At 38.8% G+C, this 26,007-nt stretch overlaps 1 protein-coding gene across 1 annotated transcript in view; it reads left to right on the top strand.

The window, feature by feature from the left end:
- The window catches only part of RAD50 (RAD50 homolog, double strand break repair protein), a 74,110-nt gene that overhangs the window by 8,210 nt on the left and 39,893 nt on the right, over window positions 1-26,007 (top strand). The window contains exons 3-9 of the mRNA XM_005865534.2: window positions 6,645-6,796; window positions 10,256-10,441; window positions 10,770-10,974; window positions 20,990-21,118; window positions 21,344-21,509; window positions 25,098-25,291; window positions 25,706-25,912. Coding sequence (XP_005865596.1) covers window positions 6,645-6,796; window positions 10,256-10,441; window positions 10,770-10,974; window positions 20,990-21,118; window positions 21,344-21,509; window positions 25,098-25,291; window positions 25,706-25,912 — 1,239 coding nt within the window. The remainder of the gene's footprint in view (window positions 1-6,644; window positions 6,797-10,255; window positions 10,442-10,769; window positions 10,975-20,989; window positions 21,119-21,343; window positions 21,510-25,097; window positions 25,292-25,705; window positions 25,913-26,007) is intronic.

The raw sequence follows: 26,007 nt of genomic DNA on the forward strand, positions 1-26,007 counted from the left end.
ACCAGGCCGGGGAGGGGAGCAGGTGGGGACCAGGCCAGCAGGGGGGCAATTGGGGGCGATTAGGCTGGCAGGGGGGACACTTGGGGGCAATTAGGCTGGCGGGGGGGCAGTGAGGAGTGACTAGGCCGGCGGGGGGAAGGTAGTTGGGGGCAACCAAGCTGGCAGGGTGGGGCAGTTAGGGGCAACCAGGCCGGCAGAGGCGGGCAGTTGGGAGCGACCAGGCCGGCAGGGTGGGCAGTAAGGGGTGACCAGGCCGGCGGGGTGGGCAGTTAGGTGTGACCAGGCCGGCAGGGAGGGGGCAGTTAGGGATGACCAGGCAGGTGAGCAATTAGGAGCCAGCAGTCCAGGATTGTGAGAGGGATCCCGGATTGGAGAGGGTGCATTGCTGAGGGTACACACACACCCCTCCCCTGTGCCTGAATTTCGTGCACTGGGCCTCTAGTATATAAAGCATAAAAACAGACACATCGATCAATGAAACAGAATACTGAGCCCAGAAATAAACCCATGCTTATTTATATCTATTCATGTCCACTGCCCATTATTTGGTTTTTATTGCTGTTAAGTTATATGAATTTCTTATATATTTTGGATACTAACACTTTTTTGGATGTATTTTTGGAAAATATCTTCTCCCATTCAGTAGGTTGTCTTTTTGTTTTATATTTGGGCCCTCTCTTTTTCTTTAATCAGTCATGAATTTATATATATATATATAAAATTGATTTCAGAGAGGAAGGGAGAAATAGAAACATCAATGGTGAGAGAGAATCATTGATCGGTTGCCTCCTGCATGCCCCCTAGTGAGGATCGAGCCTGCAACCAGGCATGTGCCCTTGGCTGGAATTGAACCTGGGACCCTTTAGTCTGCAGACTGACACTCTATCCACTGAGCCAAACCAGCCAGGACTCTCTTTTTCTTGATGTGTCTGGCAAAAGGCTTATCAATTTTGTTTATCTTTTCAAAGAACCAGCTCTTGGTTTCATTGATCTTTGTATTTTTTTTAGCCTCTATTTTGTTTATTTCTGCTCTGATCTTGTTTCCTTCTTCCTGCTCACTTGGGCTTTGTATTTCTAGATCCTGCAGGTGTAAGGTTAGATTGTATATTTGTGATTTTTCTTATTTCTTGAGGTAGATCTGGATTGCTGTGAACTTCCTTCTTAGAACTGCTTTGGCTATGTCCCATAGATTTGAGGTCATTATGTTTTCATTTTCATTTATCTCAGGTGTCTTTTGATTTCTTCTTTGACCTCATTGTTAACAATTCATTGTTTAGTAACTCGTTATTTAGCCTCCATGTGTTTGTGTGTTTTCAATTTTCTTCTTGTAAATGATTTCTAATTTCATGCTATTGTCATCGGAGAACATGGTTGGCATGATTTCAGTCTTAAATTTATTAAGATTTGTGGCCTAACATGTATTCTATCTTGGAAAATATTCCATGTACACTTGAAAAGAATGTATATCATCTTCTTTCAGGTGAAATGTTCTAAAAATATTAATTAAGCCAGTCTGGTCTAATGTGTCATTTTAAGCCACTCTTTCCTTATTGATTTTCTGTTTGGATGATCTATCTATTGATGTCAGTGGGGTGTTAAAGTCCCCTCCTCTTATTGTATTACTGGTAATTTCTTCCTTTATGTCCATCAATATTTGCTTTATATATTTAATTGTTCCTATGTTGGGTGCATAAATGTTTATAAGAGTTATATCCTCTTGTTGGATTGATCCCTTTATCATTATGAAATGTCCTTCTTTGTCTCTGGTTACTGCCTTTGTTTTAAAGTCTATTTTTTCTCTTACAAGTATTGCAACACAGTTTACTTTTTGTTTACATTTGCACAAAATATCTTTTTTCATCCCTTTACATTCTGTGTCTATCAAGCTGAAGTGGGTCTCTTTTAGACAGCATACGTATGTATGGTTCTTGGTTTATATTCATTCAGCCATTCTATGTCTTTTGATTGGAGCATTTAGTCCACTTACATTTAAAGTAATTGATAGATGTGTAGTTATTGCCATTTTATTGTTTTTTTAATGTATTTTAGTTCCCTGTTCCTTTCTTATTTTCTTGCTATCTTCTCTTGTATGTTTATGACTTTCTATAGTGTTCTGTTTGGATTCCTTTCTCTTTATTTCTAGTATATATCTTACAGATTTTCGGTTTGTGGTTAATATATGCTTCATATATACTAAGTTATATTCGTAGCAGTCTGTTTTAAGTTGATATTTGCTTAACTTCAAACATATTACAAAATCACTACAATTTTTGCTCATCCCTTCTACGTTTATGTTTTTGTCATTTTTTACTTTTGTGTCTGTGAGTGTATCCCTTAATTGATTGTTATAATTACACATTATCTTCCTACTTTGCCTTTAACATTTTTTGTAATACTGGTGTAGTGGTGATGAACTCTTTTAGGTTTTTCTTGCCTGGGAAACTCTTTTATCTCATTTGATTCTAAATGATAGCCTTGCTGGGAAGAGTAATCTTGGTTGTATTTCCTTGCTTATCATCACTTTGAATATTTCTTGTCAATCCCTTCTGGCCTGCAAAGTTTCTGTTGAGAATTAGCTGATAGTTTTATGGGCGCTTCTTTGTATGTAACTAATTGCTTTTCTCTTGCTACTTTTAAAATTCTTTGTCTTTAAACCTTTTGCATTTTAATTATGATGTCTTGGTGTGGACCTGTTTGGGTTCATCTTGTTTGGGACTCTCTGTGCTTCCTGGACTCATATGTCTATTTCCTTTGCTAGGTTAGGGAAGTTTTCTGTCATTATTTCTTCAGTAGTTTTCAATTTCTTGTTCTCTCTCTTCTTCTTTTGGTACCCCTATGATGCAGATGTTGGTATGCTTGATGTTGTCCCAGAGGTCACTTAAACTCTCCTCAGTTTTTAAAATTCTTTTTTTTCTTTTTGCTGCTCTTATTGGGTATTTTTTGCTATCTTGCGTTGCAGATCATTGATTTGATCATCTGCTTCATGTAATTTGTTGTTGATTCTTTCTAGTGTATTTTTCATTTCAGCTATTGTAATCTTTATTTCTAACCGGTTCTTTTTTTATGTTTTCCACCTCACTGAGTTCATCTAATCTTCCCCTAAGTTCGTTGAGCATCCATTACACAGTGTTTTCAACTTTGTATCTGGTAGGTTGCTTGTCTCTATATCATGTAGTTGTTTTCTGGAGTTTTGTCCTGTTCTTTTATTTAGGACATGTTTCTTCATCCCCTCATTTTGGCTGCCTCCCTGCATTTATTTCTATGTATTAGGTAGACCTGCTATGTCTCCCAGTCTTCACAGAGTGACCTTATGTAGTACATGTTCTGTGGGTCCCAGAAGCCCAGTCTCTCTAATTACCTCAGCTGGGAGTTTTAGGGTTTTCCCTTCTATGAGTTGTGTGTGCCCTTCTGTTATAGTTGAGCTTTGATTGCTGTTGGCATGTCATAGGTTTGGTTGACCCTCAGACTAACTGGCTTTGAGTACTGGCTGTGACTACAGTGAGTGAGCTGTTTTGTGGGAGCTGACCCTATGAAGAGGGAATCACTTTAGTGGGCTCTGGTGCCTGTTGAGTTTGCCCTTTTGGTATGTTGTTTGTGGAGCTGGTTGGGTGGTGCTTTTAGTGTAGGTTAAAGCTGGCCACCCAGTATGTTGGTTCTGGAGCCTTTTGGGAGAGGTTCCAGTGTAGGCCAAGGTCAATTGCCACTTGTGCTGGGCTTGAGGTCACCCAGTAGGAGCTACAAAGTGATCTGCAGTTGATTGCTGTTTGTGCAGGGCTTGGAGGCATTTGCGTGATGGCATGGTGCAAACTGAAGCCAGCTGCTACTTGCGTTGGGCTTGGGACCCTTTAATGGGTACCTTGATGTAAGCTGAAGCCAGTGCTAACTTGTGCCTGGCTATAGCTGCTTAGTTGAAGCTACATTTTAAACTAAGAGTGGCCACCACTTATTCCAGGCTTGAGGCCACCTGATGGGAATTACAATGCAAGTGAAGACCAGTCACTGTTTATGCTGGGATTAGGGCTGCTTGCAGGGCATCCTGAACTCAGCTGCTGCTCGTTTGGGGTTTGTGGGCCTTTGAGAGATTTTAGGAAGGTCCACAGCATGAGCCTAGGCAGGCCCCCTGTGTGGAGCAGCCACTGCAGGGCTAGACTTGAGTGGGGTGGGGTCTTAGGGAATCACCAGGAAGGGCTAATGCCCACTTGTGCCCACTGGCTGAGTGAGAGGAGTGTTCAACAAAGGAATAGTGATGCCTATCAGCACTTCCTCAGGGAGAGCTGCCTGGACCCCTGCTCCTTCAGCCCTTGCTGTGAAACTAATTCCTCCCTGGATGTCCCTGGCACTTTTCAAGCTGCTGTCCCTTCTCTGGACCCCAGAACAAGTGAGTTTGTCAGTGAACAAGTTCATGCAAGGACCTTTAAGAAGACAACTTGATTTTTAGCAGTCCTCTGAATCACTGTACTCAATCCCTGCTGGTTTTCACAACCAGGTATTATGGGGACTTCTTTTCCTGGCACTGGTGCCCCTGGTTGGGACCCATTGCTCCTCAGGGGGGACCTCTGCAGCCCAGCTCTTCCTCCTTATCCTTTTTAAAAATTATTATTATTTAAGGTATTACAAATAGTAGTACACATCTCCTTTTTTTCCCCATTGACCTCCCCCCGGCCTCCCCTACCCACCCCCCCGGCCTCTTCTACCCCCAGTGTCTTGCATCTGTGGGTTGTGCTTATATGTATGCATACAAGTCCTTCGGTTGATTCCTCCTTGTGGAGGCCTGCTGGCTAGCACCTTCGGACGTTTTTTAAATATTGTCGGCTGGACCCAGAGCTCAGGCAGAGCCATGCCCTGGGGGCGGTCCTAGTCAAGAGGCTAGGATGCCACTCAGTCTGACTTTCCCGCCCAGGTGCTAAGGGCGATGGATCCTATTAACTCAAGACCCACCCAGATGTGATGTAACTTCCTGTTACCTCGAATATATATTAAATTTACTTCTGATGCTGTGCCTCTGTCTGCCTCTCCATCAGAGGGCAGACGCCACACCCGGTCCCAGCTTTCCCTCTATTTCTATCTCAGTCTTGTTTTATTCATTTTTCCTTAAACCTCGTCATGTTCTAATCAAGATTCATCAACCCCCACATTCTCTCTCTCTCTCTGCGCTGGTCTCGGGAAGAGAGAACTCCCCCCAATACCTCCTGATTCTTAATCACTACACTTTGGATGTGAAACCTGCTGGTTCTGTGTCTCTGCTCCTTTTACCAGTCTTGACATGGCTTCTTTATGTCCTTAGTTATAGGACTTCTGTTCAGCTGATCTTCATCTGGTTTTCAATGATGGTTGTTCTATAACTTAGTTGTAATATTAATGTGCTCATGGGAGTAGGTGGGCATAGCGTTTAGCTCTTCTACCATCTTTACTGAAAGTTCATAGAATCTTAACTAATAAATGTAGGAGAAATAATGGAACTAGAAAATTACTATTGGATAGCTATTTAGTAATCATTCAAGTAAAAAACATTCATTACTAGATGCTAAACCTCATGGAGGAAAGCTTGATAAATATATTTGTATGATCTTAATATATTTCTCCTCCAATACTTACTAAAAGCAAAGTAGAAAAAAATAAGTTTATGGTGGAGAAGCCTGACAGATAACCGTTTTTATCAAGAAACTGTTGTTAACATCCCCAGTAATGAGATAAATTGAAATCAAGTTTCATCTGATAAGATTCAATGAAAGGAACATATCATCATTTCTTTAATATTCCTGCCAAAGATGCATAATCTGGTTATAGTCATAAAGAAATATTAGACAAAGACAAATATAGGGAGACATTCTGTAATTTTCAAAATTATCAGGTATGCAAATCAAGGAAAAGCTGAGGAACTGTTCCAAACTGAAAGAAACCAGAGACATGATGTGCAATTCTGAACCGTGTAAATTAACAATGTGTAATTTTGAACTAGCTTTTTTGTTATAAAAGTCATATTGGAACAATTGGCAAAACTTGAATGGAATGTGAGGACTATATGGTATAATATATCAATATAAATTTCCTGATTTTTATGATTGAAATGTTTCCTAGGAAATATTGGTAATGGGATAGCAGATGAGCAACTTATTCTCAAGTGGTTTGGGGGCAAATTATGTATACTATATTTCTACTTTTCTGTAACCTTGTAATTTTTAAAAAACTTTAAGAAAATGTTTTTGGTGCTTAAAAACTAAAATTTATTTGAAAAATCACACACCTGAGTTTTTAAAAATACATATTTTTTATTGATTTCAGAGAGGAAGGGAGCAGGAGAGAGAAATAGAAACATCAATGGTGAGAGAGAATCATTGATCGGCTGCCTCCTGCATGCCCTCTACCGGGGATCAAGGCCGCAACCCGGGCATGTGCCTTTGGCCGGAATCGAACCTGGGACCACTCAGTCCTCGGGCACTCTATCCACTGAGCCAAACCAGTTAGGGCACCTACGTTCTTAATGATGCTGAATAATATAGGGGAATATATAATTTTAATAAATCAAACAGTAAAATTAAATTCTTTTGTTCACTCATTTTCAGTAAAATTGCTTGTATTTTCCTTCAGAACTAGCATTCTAATGCTTATTAAGGTAGCATTTTTTTTCTATTTTACCTTGAAAGGTTGCTCAAGAAACAGATGTTAGAGCCCAGATTCGTCTGCAGTTTCGTGATGTGAATGGAGAACTTGTAGCTGTGCAGAGATCTATGGTGTGTACTCAGAAAAGCAAAAAGACAGAATTTAAGACCCTGGAAGGAGTCATTACTAGAACAAAGTAGGTGTTTATTTTATATTTGATTATCCGTTCATTTTCTGACTTTTAGTTTTTTTATGGCTTTTCCTACTATGAGTTTATTTTAGGGGAGCATATTAATTTTTTAACAGACTATTTTTTAGGGCAATTATAGGTTCTCAGCAAACTTGAGCAGAAAGTAGCCTGTATATTCCCTGCCTCTACATATTCACAGGCTCACCCACTGTCACCATTTAATTTTTTTACTTGGTTACAATTTATCAGTTAAACAGAATGATCCCATTAAAGATTTCTTGATAATGTTCCATTCTTTTGAGTAATTTATGAACAGTTGCTGAATTGAAGATCCATAGTCACTCAAATATAGATTGAATGAAAAAAAGGTAGTATCGTGTAGGGATGGGTGAGATGAGAAGTAGACAAGTAGGAGAGAGTAATAATTTGTCCATTTCAACTGAGAGCAGGTGTCATCTTGCAGTGCGTATGGATTTTGGAATTAGGCCACCTGGATTTAAGGCTTTATCTTTGTTGAGCAAATTACTTAACTGTAACCTTACCCCCTTCCTTTTTCATTTATTTCTTATTTGTTAAACTAGTGAAATAATCCTTTTATTTAACCAGTAATGTGTAGCATCTATTATGTGTTAGAGGTACTATACTAGCCACTAGCTTCTCAAGCAGGTTCTTTTTAGTGGCTTTTAAGCAGATACCTTTGATTTCAGTCCACTCCGGTTACTGTTTCCATCTTCCCCTTTACAGCCAATCTTCTCAAAGAATTGTTGATACTTACTGTTTCCATTTCTTTACTTTCTCCTCACTCCTTCTCTAGCCCCTTCCTCTACTGAAACAGCTACAACTAAGGTCACTAATAACCTCTGTATTAATTAAGATAATGCTATGGTTATATAAAATAGACCTCACAGTGAGTGAGCCTGTTTTTTTCATTTGTAAAATTGGGGTTCAGTATCACTGTACATATTAAAACAGATGTAAGGATTGTGCTAGAGCATATTAAATGCTTAATATGTATTAAGAGCTCATGTATTAGTTTTCTATGACTGCTGTAACAAACCACAAATTTAGTGGCTTAAAACAACAAAATTTATTTTTTTAAAATATATTTTTATTGATTTCAGAGAGGAAGGGAGAGGGAGAGAGAAATATCACTGATGAGAGAGAACCATTGATCTGCTGCCTCCTGCATGCCCCATACTGGAGATGGAGCCCACAACCCGGACATGTGCCCTAACTGGAAATTGAACCATGACCTCCTGGTTCATAGGTCAGCACTCAACTACTGAGCCATGCTGGCCAGGCAAAACGACACAATTTATTATCTTGTAGTTCTGTGATTTAGAAGTTTGAATTGGGTTTCACTAATCTAAAACCAAGGTGTTGGCAAGGCTGTTTCTTTTTGGAGGCTCTAGGAACAGTCTGTTTCCTTGCTTTTTCCACCTTTTATTTTATTTATTTATTTTAAATATATTTTTATTGATTTCAGAGAGGAAAGGAGAGGGAAAGAGAGATAGAAACATCAATGATGAGAGAGAACCATTGATCTGCTGCCTCCTGCATGCCTCTTACTAGGGATTGAACCAGCATCCTGGGCATGTGCCCTGACCAGGAATCAAACCATGACCTCCTGGTTCATAGGTCAGCGCTCAACCAGCGAGCCATGCCGGCTGGGCACTCTCCACCTTTTAGAGGCCACCCACATTCTTTGGTTCCTGGCACTCTTCCTCCATATTCAAAGCTAGCAACAGTGGACAGAGTTTTCACATCGAATCACTCTGACTTCCTCTTCTGCCTCCCTCTCCCAAACTTAAGGACCCTCTCCTTACCTTGGCCCACCCATACAATCCAGGATAACCTATTTTAAAGTCAGATAAAGGGCAACTTCAATTTCATCCGTCTTCTTAATTCCCCTTTGCCTCATAAACTAACACATTCACAAATTCCAGGGATTGTAATATAGATCTCTTTAGAAGGCCATTGTTCTATGTACTACAACGCAATAAAAAGTAGATGTTAATCACTTCTTACTTGAACATGTTTTTAGATTTCCATGACATGCCGAAACACTGATCCCTCTCCCTTTTCCTTAAAGCTAACTTCTACCCAGCCAATAAAAGTTGGAGCTGTACAGACTTAGTCCTAGATCCCCTTTCATTTTTGCTCTATATTCTCTTCTTAGATAATCTCATTTGTACCTATTGCTCAATTTACTGTGTATTCATAGGTAACTCACAGATTTATGTCTCCAGGTCAGACCTCTGTTTCTAGACCCATGTACTTAACTGCCTCTCTAATTTTTCTACCAGTTGTTTCAAAGATGCCTCTGATTCAACTATACCAAGTTCATGATCCTTCCCCTGACTCCCCTTGAAAAACCTCTTACAGTTCTCTTACTCTCAGTGAATGACACCACTACCTATCTAGTGACACAAGCCGAGACCCTAAGTCTGTTTTGACATCTTCCTTGCCCTTCATATTCAGTCCATTATCAAGTTGTGTGGATTTAACCTGAATGTCTTTTTAGTCTTCTTCTTTCTCTCTCTATGATGACCATTCCAGTTCAAGCTACCATTATCTTTTCCTGGTCTAATATAACTTCCTGCTCTATCTGTGTCCATTCAATCCCCCTACAAAACATTCTCATTTCATTCAGTGTAATGTTTTAAACATACATAAGGGAATATATAAATGACAGGAAAGATCGACACTGCTTCTGCCTACCTCATCTAGTTGTTAACAGATACTGGACAGAAGATATGAAAGAAAATGGTAGATTTGTCCTTCTGCTGAAAGATACTGAGAGATCTCTTGGAATCCAAGGACAAGGATGCTCCTCGCTCTGGGTATACTGATCTCATTTAAGAGACCCCGAAGCAGTTCTCTTTATTGTATTGCTTTGGCAGTGTGACCCTAGAACTTGAGGTCTACTGATTAAGAATCCTCCCTGGATTTGCTAGATGGGTACCACTAAGGTTTGTTTGCCTTTACTCTCCTTTTACCATGTGTCTGTTATTAAACAACCCCTTATCTAAACTACACAGTCTTTACATGTTTTTGTTTAAGGCACCTTTGCCTGTCTGCTCTGGATTATCATGTTTTGTTCTATTCTCTTAAGACCCTTATTTTTCTTATTTTTAAGTTCTAGGGATGGGAGGTAGTTTATTTTTCTCTATGTATTGTCTATAGGTATTTTAAATGATTGTAACTAAAAATCCAAATATGTAAAAACATATTACATAAATTCTTACATCTTTTTCTGAACCACACAGTTTTACGTACTTCTTTTCTCAGTGAACTGCTGAATTATTTCAGAATACTTCTTAAACATGAGGAAGCTATTGTAAGAGGGATGAATGAAGGGACTTTTTTTTTTTTACAAGTATAACATAAAGGATTGATTTAAGCAATAGAATAGGTACAACTGGAGGTTATTTTACATAAATTCTTTATTTTCATTTTCTATAGGCATGGTGAAAAGGTCAGTCTCAGCTCTAAGTGTGCAGAAATTGACCGAGAGATGATAAGTTCTCTTGGGGTTTCCAAGTCTGTGCTAAATAATGTTATTTTCTGTCATCAAGAAGATTCTAATTGGCCTTTAAGTGAAGGAAAGGCTTTGAAGCAAAAATTTGATGAGATTTTTTCAGCAACAAGGTTTGTAACATTTAATTAGACTTTGTAGCCCATTAAGTTATTGATATGATTGCAATTTGGATATGTCTTTCTTAAAACAGATAAAATTTTAAAAGCAAGAAAGTCATTAATTATTACTTCTCAGTAGCAACCAGTGGGCATATTTCCTTTCAGTTTTCTTTCTGTGCATGTTAACTACCTGATTGACAGTGTATATGTAACTTTTTCACTTACCATATGTCATAAGCATTTTCCAAGTTATTAAAAACTTTTAATGACTGCATAATATTTCATTGTATGAATATACTATCATTTACTTAGCCAGAAATTTTTTTTAATATCTTCATAGGTACATTAAGGCCTTGGAAACACTTAGGCAGGTACGCCAGACACAAGGTCAGAAAGTAAAAGAATGTCAAACAGAACTAAAATATCTGAAGCAAAATAAGGAAAAAGCTTGTGAGATCCGCGATCAGATTACTAGTAAGGAAGCCCAGTTAACATCTTCAAAAGAAATTGTCAAATCCTATGAGAATGAACTTGATCCACTGAAGGTAATTTGATTTCTTATATGCTAAGGAGAAAGTCACCTTTTACCATGGTAGCACTCACCCCTTATGACTCAGTGGTTCTCAACCTTCTGGCCCTTTAAATACAGTTCCTCATGTTGTGACTCAACCATAAAATTATTTTCGTTGCTACTTTATAACTGTAATTTTGCTACTGTTATGAATCGTAATGTAAATATCTGATATGCAGGATGGTCTTAGGCAACCCCTGTGAAAGGGTTGTTCGACCACCAAAGAGGTCGCAAACCACAGGTTGAGAACCGCTGCATGTACTTTATTTTGTTATGAATTTGAATGATACATATATTTCTTGAAATATGTACAGTACATAATACTTGATAATGGTAATAAATTACTATGTTACTGTTTTATGTATTTACTACATTGTACTTTTTATCATTATTTTAGGGTGTACTCTTTTTACTTATAAAAAAATTTTTGCTATAGAACAGTATGCCTTGTTAACACCAGCAGTAGCTTCATACAACTCGTGTTCAACGTGTCTCTTGTGCTTGATTTAATCTCATGTTATTTTGTTCAGCATGTCTCCTACGTGTACAGAATCTACTGCTAATGTTGCTGGTAAGAGGTCACATTGAGGGATTGACCTGGAAATGAAATTAAAAGTAATTAAGGACTATACAGGTGGAAAATCAGTGATACTCATTGTTCTTCAGTCAGGCATGTCCCATTCTACCATAGCACAAGTCTTAAAGAACAAGAGCACAGTGATGAAAACTATTAAAGGATCTGCTTCATTGAAGGCAGCAAGACTAACAAAAATTAACCCCTAGAGTGCCAGAGAACGCTATCGCGCTCCTCCTGCAGTGTCCAGTTCTAAGTCTGCTTTTATTAGTGATGATGATATTGCTAAATATGTCAATTCTTGCTGTGAAGATGACGATTTTGTGGAAGATATTGAATATGTAACTTCATTTACTTGCGATTCATAATTTTTTTCCTAAACTGTAAAATCAGCAAAAATGCCTTGGCAATTTTAGCATAGTTCCTAGGATATTGGTTGGCACTCAAAGGGTTAAAGAAGGGGCCTACATCAGACATGATCTGAATTGGAGACCAGACACAGAAGTGTATTCTTCTCAGCACCTTGATCACAGCCAAAGCAAAAGGATTGTGATGTTAAAAGAAAAGGCTGGACCCTACTATCATGTTGATTTTACTGCTAGCTGTGGGCGCTTTAAACTATTCAAAAATAGTTATTCATTCCATGATGTGAGAGTGAGTGGTGAATCTGTGAGTGCTGATGTGAAAGCAGTTGAAGAATTTTTGGAAACTCTAGAGAAGTTGATTTTGGAGGAAAATTACTTGCCAGAGCAAATATTCAATATGGATGAAACCCCTCTATTCTGGAAACAGATGCCTGGAAGGACTTTTATCCATAAGAAGGCCACGTCAATGCCAAGTTTCCAGGCTTTTAAGGACAGAATAATAGTCTCATTTTGAGACAGTATATCAGGAGCAAATTGAAACTCTTTGGATCTGGCACAGTGAAAACCCAAGGGCCTACAAGCATATCAGAGAACACAAACTGGTAGTGTATTGCAGGAGTTACAAGAAGTCATGGATGACCCAGCTGCTCTTCCAAAATGCCCTCCTGAATTGCCGTGCCCACAAAATGGAGTAGTAGTATTTGGAAAATAACATAGACCTATCAAGATTCTGCTTATTGATGATAGTGTTCTTGCACATCCTCCTTTCATTGGTGATCTTCATCCCAGTATCAAAGTGGTGTTTTTCCTCCAAATATCACCTGTTTGATCTAACCAATGTATCAAGGAATTGTAGCCTTTAAGACCTTCTTCCTGAGGGGGACCTTTGCCCAGGCTATTGCTGCAGCTGAGAAGACACTGATGCAATTCTGGGAGGATTAGGAACCTTGCTGGAGCTTGGGGTGATGTCACCAAGGAGTGTATGAATGGCATCTGGAAGAAGACACTTAAAGGGTTCATCCATGACTTCTAAGAAGTTGCCAGGATAAGGAGGTTACAAAAATCAACAAGACTATGGTTGAGATAGCAAACAACTTTAACATGGAAGAGCTCTTAGAGGTGGTTCTGGAGGAACTGACTAATGAGGAGTTGTTAGAACTGGAATAGGAACACATAGAATAAGAGGCAAGAAAAAAGGAAAGTTCAGGAGAAGAAAAAGAAGAACCCCCGCCCGCCAAGAATATTCTTAGTGAAGCCTTTAGCAGAAGCTTTTGCAGATTTCAACTGGCTCCTTAAAAAGTCTAATAACATGGACCCCAACACCAAAAGGTTTTCATTAATAGAGAGGAATATTCATGGTACATTATCTGCTTACAAGCAAATCTATGATGAAACCAAGCAAACCACCATGAACATATTTCTGAAAAGAGTGACACCTACTTAAGAAGATCCTCAGGCAGGTCCTTTAGGTTATTCCAGAAGAAGGGATTGCTATCATAGGTGATGACAGCTCCATGTGTGTTATTGCCCCTCAAGACCTTCCATTGGGATGAGATGTGGAGGTGGAAGACAGTGATATTAGCCTAGGCCAGTGGTCGGCAAACTATGGCTCGAGAGCCACATGCGACTCTTTGGCCCCTTGAGTGTGGCTCTTCCACAAAATACCGACTTCTGCGCATGGGCCACGAAGTTTCAATCGCACTGTACGTGCGCGCCCGCACGGGGTATGAAGTTTCAACAGTACTGTACGTGCGCGCCCGCACGTGGTATTTTTTGGTATTTTGTGGAAGAGCCACACTCAAGGGGCCAAAGAGCCTCATGTGGCTCGCGAGCCGCAGTTTGCCGACCACGGGCCTAGGCTAATATGTGTGTTTGTGTTTTAGGTTTTAACAATAACAACAAAAAAGGTTGAAGAAGTAAAAAAAAAAGTTAGAAGTTTGTATTTTAAGCTAAGTATTATCACAAAAGAATCAAAGAGTTAAAAAAAAAGGTTACAAAGTAAAAAAGGTTATAGTAAGCTAAGGTTAACTTGAAGAAAAATATTTTTAAATTATTTTTGTGTAGGTTAAGTGTACAGTGTTTACAAAGTGTACAGTGATGTCATAGGTCTTCACATTTACTCACCACTCATTCACTCACTCACCCAGAGCAACTTCCAATCCTGCAAGCTCCATTCATGGCAAGTGGGTATATGTGGACCTATGCAATTCAAACACATGTTGTTCAAGGGTCTACTGTACCTTTTCTGTGTTTAGATATACAAATACTGTTGGGTTATAGCTGCCTTCAGTATTCAGTATAGTCATATGCTATATAGGTTTGTAGCTTAGGAGCAATAGGCTATACCCTAGAGCAGTGATGGCGAACCTATGACACGCGTGTCAGAGGTGACAAGAGAACTCAATTTTTTGGTTGATTTTTCTTTGTTAAATGGCATTTAAATATATAAAATAAATATCAAAAATATAAGTCTTTGTTTTACTATGGTTGCAAATATCAAAAAATTTCTATATGTGACACGGCACCAGAGTTAAGTTAGGGTTTTTCAAAATGCTGACATGCCGAGCTCAAAAGGTTCGCCATCACTGCCCTAGAGCCTAGGTATGTAGTAGGTTATGCCACCTAGTTTTGTGTAAGTGTACTCTGTGATATTTGCACAGTGACAAAATCACTTAATGCATTTGTCAGAACGTATCTCCCTTGTTAAGAGAAAATATTTGCAAGCTATGTATCTGACAAGGGACTTGTATCTGGAACATAAAAATAACACATAACTCAATAATAAATGAATAATAGTTTGAAAATGGGCAAAGACTCTGAATAGGTAGTTCTTCAAAGTAGATATGTGTCCAATGAGCATATGAAAAGATGCTTGACAACAGTATTCATCAGGAAATGCAAATTAAAACCACAATGAGATGCCACTTCATACTTACTGAAATGAGTATAAATAAAAAAAATAAGTGTTGGTGAGGATGTGAAGAAATTAGAGCTCTTATACATGCTGGTGTGAATGTAAAATGGTGCAGCCACTTTAGAAAATAGTTCAGCAAGTTCCTCAAAATGTTGAACATGAATTCTCATATAACCTCAAAGGAAATTAAAACATAAATCTGCATAAAAACTTGTATAGGAATGTTCATAGCAGTATTATGCATAATAGTAAAAAATGAAAACTCAGATGTCATAAATACCTGATCAATAAAATATGGCATATCCATATATTGGATTATTATTTAGCCATAAAAAGAAATGAAGTTCTCATACATGCTAAGTGAAAGAAGCCAATCACAAAAGACCACATATTGTATGATTCCATTTATTTAAAATGGTCAGAATTGGCAAATCGATAGCGATAGAAAATAGATTAGTGATTGCCATGGGTAGGTGGTAGAGAGGAATGAATAGTGACTGCTAATGAATACAGGGTTTCTGTTTAGAAATTGAAAATGTCCTAAGAATAGAGTATGGTGATGGTTGTACAACTCTGAATACACTAAAAAACGTTGAATTGCACACTGTAAGTGGATGAGTTGTAGGGTATGTAAATTATATCCCAATAGCGCTGTTTAAAAAGTGATATAAATCTTTAACTAATAAGATTTAATATAAATCTGTTGTAAGGTGTCCAGGGAGGAAGCGTGGCTGAGCTGGGCCTTAAAGAATGGGAAAATTATATCAACAGATTGGAAGGCATTTTATGTATGTTTGTATTTATTCTGCATTTTTTTAAAAATATATTTTATTGATTTTTTACAGAGAGGAAGGGAGAGGGATAGAGAGTTAGAAACATCGATGAGAGAGAAACATCGATCAGCCGCCTCCTGCACACCTCCTGGGGATGTGCCCGCAACCAAGGTACATGCCCTTGACCGGAATCGAACCTGGGACCTTTCAGTCTGCAGGCCGATGCTCTATCCACTGAGCCAAACCGGTCAGGGCTATTCTGCATTTTTTTTCTTTAAAAGTAATCTATGCTCACAATGAAAAAAATTACAGAAGAATATTAATTTAAAGTAAGAAATGTTCTTCCCACTTACTATTTTTGGCCTCCCAGACACATCCAACCAAAAACTTTGCATATATATAATATATATGTGCATATATTCACATGTATATAAGTATATATTCACACATACAAGCTTATCAAAACAGGATTGTGTGAGAAGAGCCTGGGTTAAGTAAATCAGGGTGAAAGGAGTAAGAGATTATTACAGTCAGATTATGAAGAGCTAATGGGTTTAGAATTTAGTTCAGTAGACAAAAGAATGACAAGTATGCTGTATCTTACTAGATTAGAGCTGTAAGCTCTGAGGTGGCCAGAAAGGACTTTATGAGACTAAATTTGGGGTATGTTTTAAACCAAAAATGGGTAGGTAATTAGAGACATATAGGGACAGTAAAATGCAAGCTATCTTTGAACACTATCAAGGAAATTCATATAGCTGAAGTAGAGCATTTAAATAGGAAATATGTCAAGATAGGCTGGGATAATATCTGATATTTATTTGAGTGGTGCCAAGATTCCAAGATTGTAGCAAACATTGAGGTGTTTGTAAATTTCTTTGTTTAATTTGACTAGTTCTCCAAGGTTTTAATCTTATTCTCTTCAGAGCCTAGTCCAGTGCCTGGCACATAGCAGGTGGGTCAGTAGTATTTATTAAGTGGGTTATTTCCAAAGTCCTTTTTTAGCTCTAATATTTGAGAATTCTTTCCTTCATAGAACTCAGCATAAAGTTTGGATCAAGTCACCTTCCCAGCAGCCATCTAGGGATAGCTTCATTTCACTACTGCACTATAATTCATTCTTAACCATTTTTACAGATTCCCCCAGTCTTTAAGAACTCTTTCACAAACTACTTTATTTCCATCCCACCACATTGGCTCATTTAGCCCTGTTTTTCTTTCTTTCTATCAGTGGAAACTACTTGAGAAATTTATTTTCAAGTTCAAAAACACTTATTTATTTTTCCACACACACAAGTTCATAGTCATCTCTACTAATACAAGGGTAATATGCTAATTAGACCGGATCGACTGGACGTCTGACATCCTTCTGGACAAAGCCACGGTGGCGGGGGCCGAGGCAGAGGTGGTTAGGGGTAATCAGGCCGGTAGGGGAGGGCAGTTAGGGGTATGGGGGAGCAGGCAGTTAGGGATGAGATCAGGCCGGCACAAGGGAGCAAGCAGTTAGAGGAAAGATCAGGCAGGCAGGCAGAGGCGGTTAGGGGTGATCAGGCAGGCAGGTATGCGAGTGGTTAGGAGCCAGTGGTCCCAGATTGCGAGAAGGATGTCCAACTGCCGGCAGTCGGACATCCCCTGAGGGGTCCCGGATTGGAGAGGGTGCAGGCAAGGCTAAGGGACCTCCCTTCCCCCATGCATGAATTTTGTGCACCAGACCACTAAGCCTATATAATAAAGATGTAATATGCAAATGGTCATAAAGTGTATTGGCCGACCATGTAACGACCGGATCATGGATCAGCAGGAGGGTGGGACAGCGAGCTACAAGCGGGTGGTGGAGAGCTACAGGAGGGGACAGGGCAGCAAGCTATGAGGTGGGGAGGGGGAACGGGGAGCTACCAGAGGGTGGGGCAGCGGGCAGAGAGCTACTGGAGAGCTGCAGCGAGCTATTGGCACACGGATTCGTGCACAGGGCTACTAGTTATATAATAGCCCAATTACCCTATTCATTTGTCTCATTTCACACTAATGCCTAAGCTTTAAGCACTCTGCTATATTTTTTGTTGCTTACAAATTTGTCTTAGCTCCTTTTATTAGATTGTGTGCTCTGGAGATAGAGCCAAAACACAAGTGTCAAAAAAAGAATCCACAGCATCTGGTGATGGGCTAGATTTAAAAAATGAAGTAGCTAGGGATGTCACAATTCAAGCCCAGATAATGTTAATGCCACCAAGAGGCAGTGAAAACACTGACTGAGGGAAGCTAAGAAGTTTTTGAGAAGTAGAGTACCATTGTGGGTTTGGTTCCAGACTACTGCAATAAAATGAGTTGTAATATTTTTGCTGGTGGATAGGCTCTACTCCAATTTGTAAACAACGCAACTTTGTGAAGTGCAATAAAATGAAACACAATAAAATGAGGTAAGCCTGTAATCAGTGTTTTGAAGATTCAATCCATTTCTCTTGGTTAGACTGTTCAAAAGGTATTCATTAAGGGCCAGCTGTATGTCAGTCACTGATCAGAGTGCTTTAAAATGTATTTTGTAAGCTCCACATTAATCCTGTGAGGTTTTTAGGAAAGAAAACTGAGGCACAGGTTTTCATGTTGGAAGTAAGGGATAAAGCCCGGATTTGAGTCCAGGCCTCTCTGATTCCTATGCCCGTACTATTAAACGTCAGATTTATTGATCTATAATTTACATATAGTAAAATCAACCCTTTTAAAAGTATATAGTTCAATGAGTTTGGGCAAATGCATATAGTAGCATTGCTACCACTCCAATCAAGATACAGAGCATTTCCATCACCTCAAAAAGTTCTTTTAAGTCTTTGTAGTCAGTCTTCTCCCTCCATCCCCAGCCCTTGGTAACCACTGATTCGTTTTGTCTTTCCCAGAATTGTCACATAAATGGAATCATAGCTTATGTAGCTTTTTGCATCTGACTTCTTAGCATGTTGCTTTTTAATTAGTCTCTTGCACATTTGGGTAGTTACTCCTTTTCATTGCTGAGGTTATTTTACTGTATGGCTATAGTACAGTATGTCCATCTGTTCCCTGATTGATGGACGTTAGGTTGTTTCCAGCTTTTAGCTATTACAAATCAAACTGCTATAAACTTGTGTATGGGTCTTTGTAGTATGTTTCTTCCTAGGGTAACTCTCCAGGAGGGGAGTTGATAGGATGTATGGTAAGTATATGTTTAACACTGTGAGCTGCCACTTTTCAAAGTGGCTGTACCATTTCATAGTCCTACCAAGAATGTTTACAATTGAAGTTGCTCTGCATCCTTTTCAGCTCTTACATTGTTAGTCCTTTTTTATTTCAGCTATTACATTAGATAGGTTGTATCTCTTGAGTATTTTTTTTTCATTGTGCCTTTAATTTTTCTAATGTCTTTGGATGTTGAGCATCCTTTGTATGTGTTTATTCGCCATCTGAATATCGTTTTGGGTAAAGTGTCTTTGATTCTTCTGGCTATTTTCAAAAAAATGTTTTAATCCTCACCCAAGGACATTTTTCTCCCATTGATTTTCAAAAAGAGTGGAAGGAAGGGAGGGAGGAGGGAAGAGAGACAGAGAAAGAGAGAAACATTGATGTGAGAGAGATGACGCTCTAACTACTTAGCAACACTGGTCAAGGCTATTTTCAAATTTTTTTGTCTTACAAGCTGAATATTAAAAGTGCTTCAGATAGTTTGGATACAAGTCCTTATCAAATACATATTTTGCAAATATTTTGTTAACTGCTTTTCAAAGGGCAAGAGTTTAGTTTTTATGAAGTTCAGTTTATCCATTTTTCTTTTATAGTTTTTTATCTAGGAAATCTTTTCCTGACACAAAGATTTTTTTTTCTGTATTTTCTTCTTGACATTTTATAGTTTGAGTTCTTACACTTAAGTATATGCCCTATTTCGGGTTAATTTTAAAATATGGTGCGAGGTAGGGTTGAGGTTTGCTTTTTTGCATACAGATGTTTAATTGTTCCAGCACACAAAGCCTATTTTGTTAACTGCTTTTCAAAGGGCAAGAGTTTAGTTTTTATGAAGTTCAGTTTATCAATTTTTCTTTTATAGTTTTTTTCTTAGGAAATCTTTTCCTGACACAAAGATTTTTTTTCTGTATTTTCTTCTTGACATTTTATAGTTTGAGTTCTTACACTTAAGTATATGCCCTATTTCGGGTTAATTTTAAAATATGGTGCGAGGTAGGGTTGAGGTTTGCTTTTTTGCATACAGATGTTTAATTGTTCCAGCACACAAAGCCTAGGTCATAACCATTACACAACTCTGCATCCCAGTCTCATCTCTTATTGTTAAGTATATATGTAGCTTTATACAAGTTAAGTCCTCCAAGTCTCCTACCTAGTACATAGTCTCATAGGATTAAAGAGAATGTATAGCAACAGCTAGTACAATGTCTGTAAGTTGGTAGGCATTCAGTCATGATAGCTGTAACTGTAAATATAAAATTACTTTTTTAAAATCCTTTTTCAGCTAACATACTGAACACCTATTATATGTGCTAGTGATACATTAGTGAACAAAATTCCTATTTTTATAGTGATTACATGCTACTGATTAATTTACAAATCACGAGATGGTTTGATACAATTTTATTAAATGACATTAAAGTTGAGGATGCATTTTGGTGCAGCTTTGAAAGCTTACAATAAATAAGCACTGTAGTAATGCGTTAGTTTAAAAATCAGGTTCTACAAATGTCTTGTAAGAGGAATCGGTCAGCCTTGGAAATGTAATGGCAGTAGAAGAGCATCACCCAAGGAGAATGCTCTGAACCAGGTCACACATATTCCTAGGAGATGAGGCAACCAGCTATCCCAGGAAGCAGACCACTGAGGTTATTTATCACATTTCACTTGTTCAAAGTCCTCTGTGCTTGAGCCAACTTTGAATTAAAGTATAATCTTCCATGTAAATTTGCCTACAGGCTCAGAATGCACTGGTGACTCACCCTGAGTCTCTAGCCCACTCAGTTTTCCTAACTTTTTAAAATACATTAAATAGCTAACCTTTTGAGGATTAAATTCTTAAAATGTGGTACTTTGCATAATGTGGCTCTAAGTACTCAATTAATGAATGACTTTTGGGGGTGTTGAAGATGGGACATGGCTTTGGAGTTAGATTTGGAGTTTACTGCTTTTCTTTACTAGCTATGAGGAGTTGGGCAAGTTACTTAATGTCTCCGATCCTTAGTTTCTGTATACCCCCTTTACAGGATTGTTCACATTAAATGAGATCACTTTTACCAAGTGCCTGACCCTGGCACATCTTATGTATTTCTCTTTATCCATCTGTGTTGTAAACTATAGAGAATTTTATTTATCGTAGAGTGTTTGTTTATTTCCAGAATCGTCTCAAAGAAATTGAACACAATCTCTCTAAAATAATGAAACTTGACAATGAAATTAAAGCCTTGGAAAGCCGAAAGAAGCAAATGGAGAAAGATAATAGTGAACTGGAACAGAAAATGGAAAAGGTTTGTGGTGACAGAATTTTGTTCTTCTTTAAAATTCTGGGGTTATTATAGTGAACCTCATTTTAATCCATTTTGCCACTCATTTTGAAAGAAAATCCTTATGATGTTTGCCTTACTTCCAAGTATATGTTAAGAGGAAGGATACTGAATACTTTTTTCATACTTTGTACCTCAGAGTGATATCTTCTTATACTTATTAAAGCTCTTTATTTTGGTTTTGCATAGGTTTTTCAAGGGACTGATGAGCAACTAAATGATTTATATCTCAATCACCAGAGAACAATAAGGGAGAAAGAAAGGAAATTGGTAGACTGTCAGCGTGAACTGGAAAAATTAAATAAAGAATCTAGGCTTCTCAATCAAGAAAAATCAGAACTACTTGTTGAACAGGGTAGGGTAAAGTATTTACTTGGTCTTTCTTATTGTAATATTATGCATTTTCAGCATGAATGATGAATCTCCAGGGAATTATGCTGAGTGAAAAAAAGTCAATCTCAAAATATATACAGTGTATTGCCATTTATGTAACATTTTTGAAATGCCAGAATTTTAGAAGTGGAGGACTGATAAGTGGTTGCTAGGCTTACTAAGTAGGAGGAGGGGCAGGAAAAAAGTTACTGTGGGTATAGTTATAAAAGCAACAAAAGGGATTCTTGTGGTATTGAAACTGTTCGGTATCTTGACTGTTGTGGTAGATATGAGCCAGTACAGGTGATACAAATATATAGAATTTAATAAACACACATACAAATGAATACAAGTAAAACTGGGAAATCTGAATAAGTTTGAAGGGTTGTATCAGTGTCTGTATCCTGGTTGATAATGACACTACAGCAGGTCCTTCGAATAACTTTTATTATAATGTTTTTGAGAGGCATAGGAACTTAACTCTTGTCTATATCAAGTAGTCTATGGTAAATTTGGTTTCATTATATGTCATTCCATTTAAAGTTGCAGAATCTATCCATGACTTTAAGTGAGGATTTACTTTATAGTTTTGCAAAATGTTACTAAAATGTTACACAGTTTTCTGCTTAAAATAATTCTAATACCAGGTGAGTGCATTTTTCCACACCAAGCAATTTTCCGATTCGTGGCAACTGGGTGTCCTGTAATTTAATTTAGTTCTGACACTAACTGTCTGGAATTAGCACAGACCCCACAGATTGAGGGCTCAGTCCTGTGAGACTGCCTTCCATTTCCAGTGGCCGTTGCCAAGTCCAGGTTGTCTGTCACCTGTTCTTCTGACCACTGGCTATACATCAGACATTTCTATACCCCTTCCTCAAATTCAATAATTTTCTATAATAGCTCATAGAACTCAGGGAAACACAATTTCTAGTTTATTATAAAGAATACAGCTCAGAAACAACCAAATGGAACAGATGTATAGAGCAAGGTATGGGGAAGGGGCGTTGCACTTTCTAAGCACTTCCATGTGTTCACCAACCTGGAAGCTCTGAAGCTCCTTCTTTAGGGGTTTTATGGGAGTTCCACTATGTAATCATTATTGATTAAATTATTGACCATTGACGATTGAACTGAATCTTCAACTTCTCCCCAGAGTTGGGGAGGAGAGTACTGAAAATTCCTATTCTCTAATCACATAGTAGGCTCCTCTGATAACCAAACTTCTCCCCAAAGTTGGGGAGGAGAGTACTGAAAATTCTTATTCTCTAATCACATAGTAGGCTCCTCTGATAACCAGGTCTCACCCTCCAGGAGTCACTTCATTAGAATAAACTACGGTGTGGTAGAAAGAGACTTATAATGAATAATAATAAAAGAGAAACATGTAACTTGACCGTACCTCCGTGATGCCCACCAGCCAATCAGGCGTGAGCATGCAAATTAACCTGACAAAGATGGAGGGTTAATTTGCATACACAGGTGGAGAGCAGAGTGAGAGAGCTGGAGGCTTGGGGGGATGTGGCTCCCTTGGTCGCTCCCCCAAAGCTGCCTGGCAGAGAGCAGAGCAGGAGAGTCAGAGGCTTGGGGGGGGGGCGTGGCTCCCTTGGTCGCTGAGAGCAGAGAGGGAGAGCCGGCAGAGAGTGGAGCAGCTTGGGGAACTTGGCTCCCCAAGCCGCCAGAGAGCAGAGAGGGAAAGCTGGCGGCTTGGAGGACTTGGCAGAGTGGGAGGCCGTGGGATGGAGACAGAGCAGGAAGGGAAAACCAAGAGTGCGGGGAGCACCAGGAATTCTGGGAATAGTAGTTCTGGTGGCAGCCCCAGGACCAGAAGCAGAAGCCCAGAACCCGGGGAGCACCAGGAATGCTGGGAATCGTAGTTCTGGTGGCAGACGGATCTCCTAGAGTCTAGGACAGCCATGCCAGCATGTATATGTCTGTTGTAGACTAATGACTCCTTCCAAAATTATCCATATTGTAATCCTCAGAACTTGGAATATATTATCTTACTAGAGGCCCTGTGCACGAATTCGTGCATGGGTGGGGTCTGGCCCACCCGCCCCACTTGGGGCCAATTAGGCCTGGCTGGCCAGGGGGAGGGGCCATGGGTGGTTGGCCTACTGGCCCTGCCCCCTGGTCGAACTCCCAGTTGAGGGGACAATTTGCATATTAGCCTTTTATTATATAGGATTACATAGGATGTGGCAAAAGAGGCTTTGCAGGTGTAGTTAAGTTGAGGATCTTCAGATGGGGAGAGTATCCTGGATTATCCAGGTGGGACCAATATAATCACAAGAGTTCTTATAAGACGGTGGTTCTCAACCTTGGCTGCACATTAGAATCACCTGGGAATCTTTTTAAAATCCTGATTTCTGGGCCTCATCCTCCGGAAATTCTGTTTCTTTGTTACTAATGTTGTGGCCCCACCCCATAACAAAGAAACAGAATTTCCGGAGGATGAGGCCCAGAAATCAGGATTTTAAAAAGATTCCCAGGTGATTCTAATGTGCAGCCAAGGTTGAGAACCACTGCACTAGAGCAAAGTGAGCCTGGAGCAAGTTACTGTTGCAGTGGGGGATGGAGAGAAAGCAAAGGTGAGAGACATAAGTGAAATCAGAGTGTCTAGGAAAAATTAAAGGGAAGATATACTAAAACTTCCAGGAAATCTCCACCAATGAAGCAAAGAAAAAAAAATGCCTCTGTAATTCTGTGAGCAGCAAACCAAACTGGGTTGGGGTCTCAGACAATTCGCTCATATGATTGCAAAGACAGACAGAAACTCCCAGATTTGAGACGGCTCCTCTGAGGGCTCCCAGATTGGAGAGGGTGCAAATCGGGCTGAGGGACCCACCCTTCCCCCACCCTCTGTGCACGAATCTTCGTGCACTGGGCCCCTAGTAATGAATAACAAAAGACACTCCTCTCTTGCCCTGGCTGGTGTTAGACCATTGGCCCATTCACAGAAAGGTCTCTGATTTGATCCCCAGGCCTTTCTTTTTCGGGGCACATGCTGGAGGCAACCAGCTGATGTGTCTCTCTTACATCGATGTTTCTCTCTTTCTCTCCCCTTCCACTCTCTAAAAATCAGTGGAAAAAATATCGTAAGGATTAACAACAACAACCAAACAAAGACATTCTATCTGAAATTCTAAGAGTTTTAGGAGATCAGTGCCAGGAACCAGGGACAAAGACCAAATGTGTATTTCTAATTATATTACAATATCATAGTTACTATTTGGGGAAACAGGGTACAGAATATAAGAGATCTTGCTGTATTTTTTTTACAACTACATGTTAATGTATGATTATCTCAATTTTTTAAAAATCAGCTAAAAAAAGAATTACATCTACAGCTCAGTCCATGTGTCTCAATGGTTGAGCGTTGACCTATGAACCAGGAGGTCACGGTTCGATTCCTGGTCAGGGCACATGCCCGGGTTGTGGGCTTAATCCCCAGGGGGGGCGGGTGCAGGAGGCAGCTGATCAATAATTCTCTCTCATCATTGACGATTCTCTCTCTTCTTCTCCCTTTCTCTCTGAAATTAATAAAAACATATTAATAATAATAATAAAGGTCGTCTACAGCAACAAGCAGATCGCCATCAAGAAAATATCCGAGCTAGAGATTCATTAATTCAGTCTTTGGCATCACAGTTAGAATTGGATGGCTTTGAGCATGGACCATTCAGTGAAAGACAGATTAAAAATTTTCACAAACTTGTAAGAGAGAGACAAGAAAAGGAAGAAGAAACTGCTAGCCAACTGATGGTAAATATTGTTATTTTCTTTTGTTTGTGTCCAAATCTTTAGTTGTTTTAATTTTTGGATAGACCTTACTTTCTTATATTTTGGGGTTAGTGTTAGGATAGAATCTGATACAAGGTAGAAGAAACTTTAATGGGAGCAAATTTTTAAATGTGGATAAGGCTAAAAATATGAAGAAATGCAGACCTATATTTTTTATTTGATTTTAAGTAATATTTCTTTTTCTTTTACCAGAAAAAGTAAAGAAAAGGTTTGCTCAGAGTTAAAAATGATTGTCTGTGGGTGCTAGCCATTCCATATTTTTAACTTTTTAATATTTTCCTTAGTGTGCATGTGTTACTTTGATAATGAGGAAACTGTCACTTAATGAATTATGGAGTGAAAAAATTGTTAATACTTTTTCTTATATGTATTTAGAATGACTTTGCAGAAAAAGAAACTCTGAAACAAAAACAGATAGATGAGATAAGGGATAAGAAAATTGGACTGGGAAGAATAATTGAGTTGAAATCAGAAATTCTAAGTAAGAAGCAGAATGAGCTGAAAAATGTGAAGTACGAATTACAACAATTGGAAGGATCTTCTGACAGGATTCATGAACTGGACCAGGAACTCACAAAAGCTGTAAGACAAAATAATTTTAAGGTGTAAGACATTTAGAATCTTGCAGTTTGAAGTATTTTTTTCTGTTGTTAATTCTAAGATTATGACATGTTAAT

This window comes from Myotis brandtii, unplaced genomic scaffold (genome assembly GCF_000412655.1).
Source record: "Myotis brandtii unplaced genomic scaffold, ASM41265v1 scaffold208, whole genome shotgun sequence".
Taxonomy (NCBI): Eukaryota; Metazoa; Chordata; class Mammalia; order Chiroptera; family Vespertilionidae; genus Myotis; species Myotis brandtii.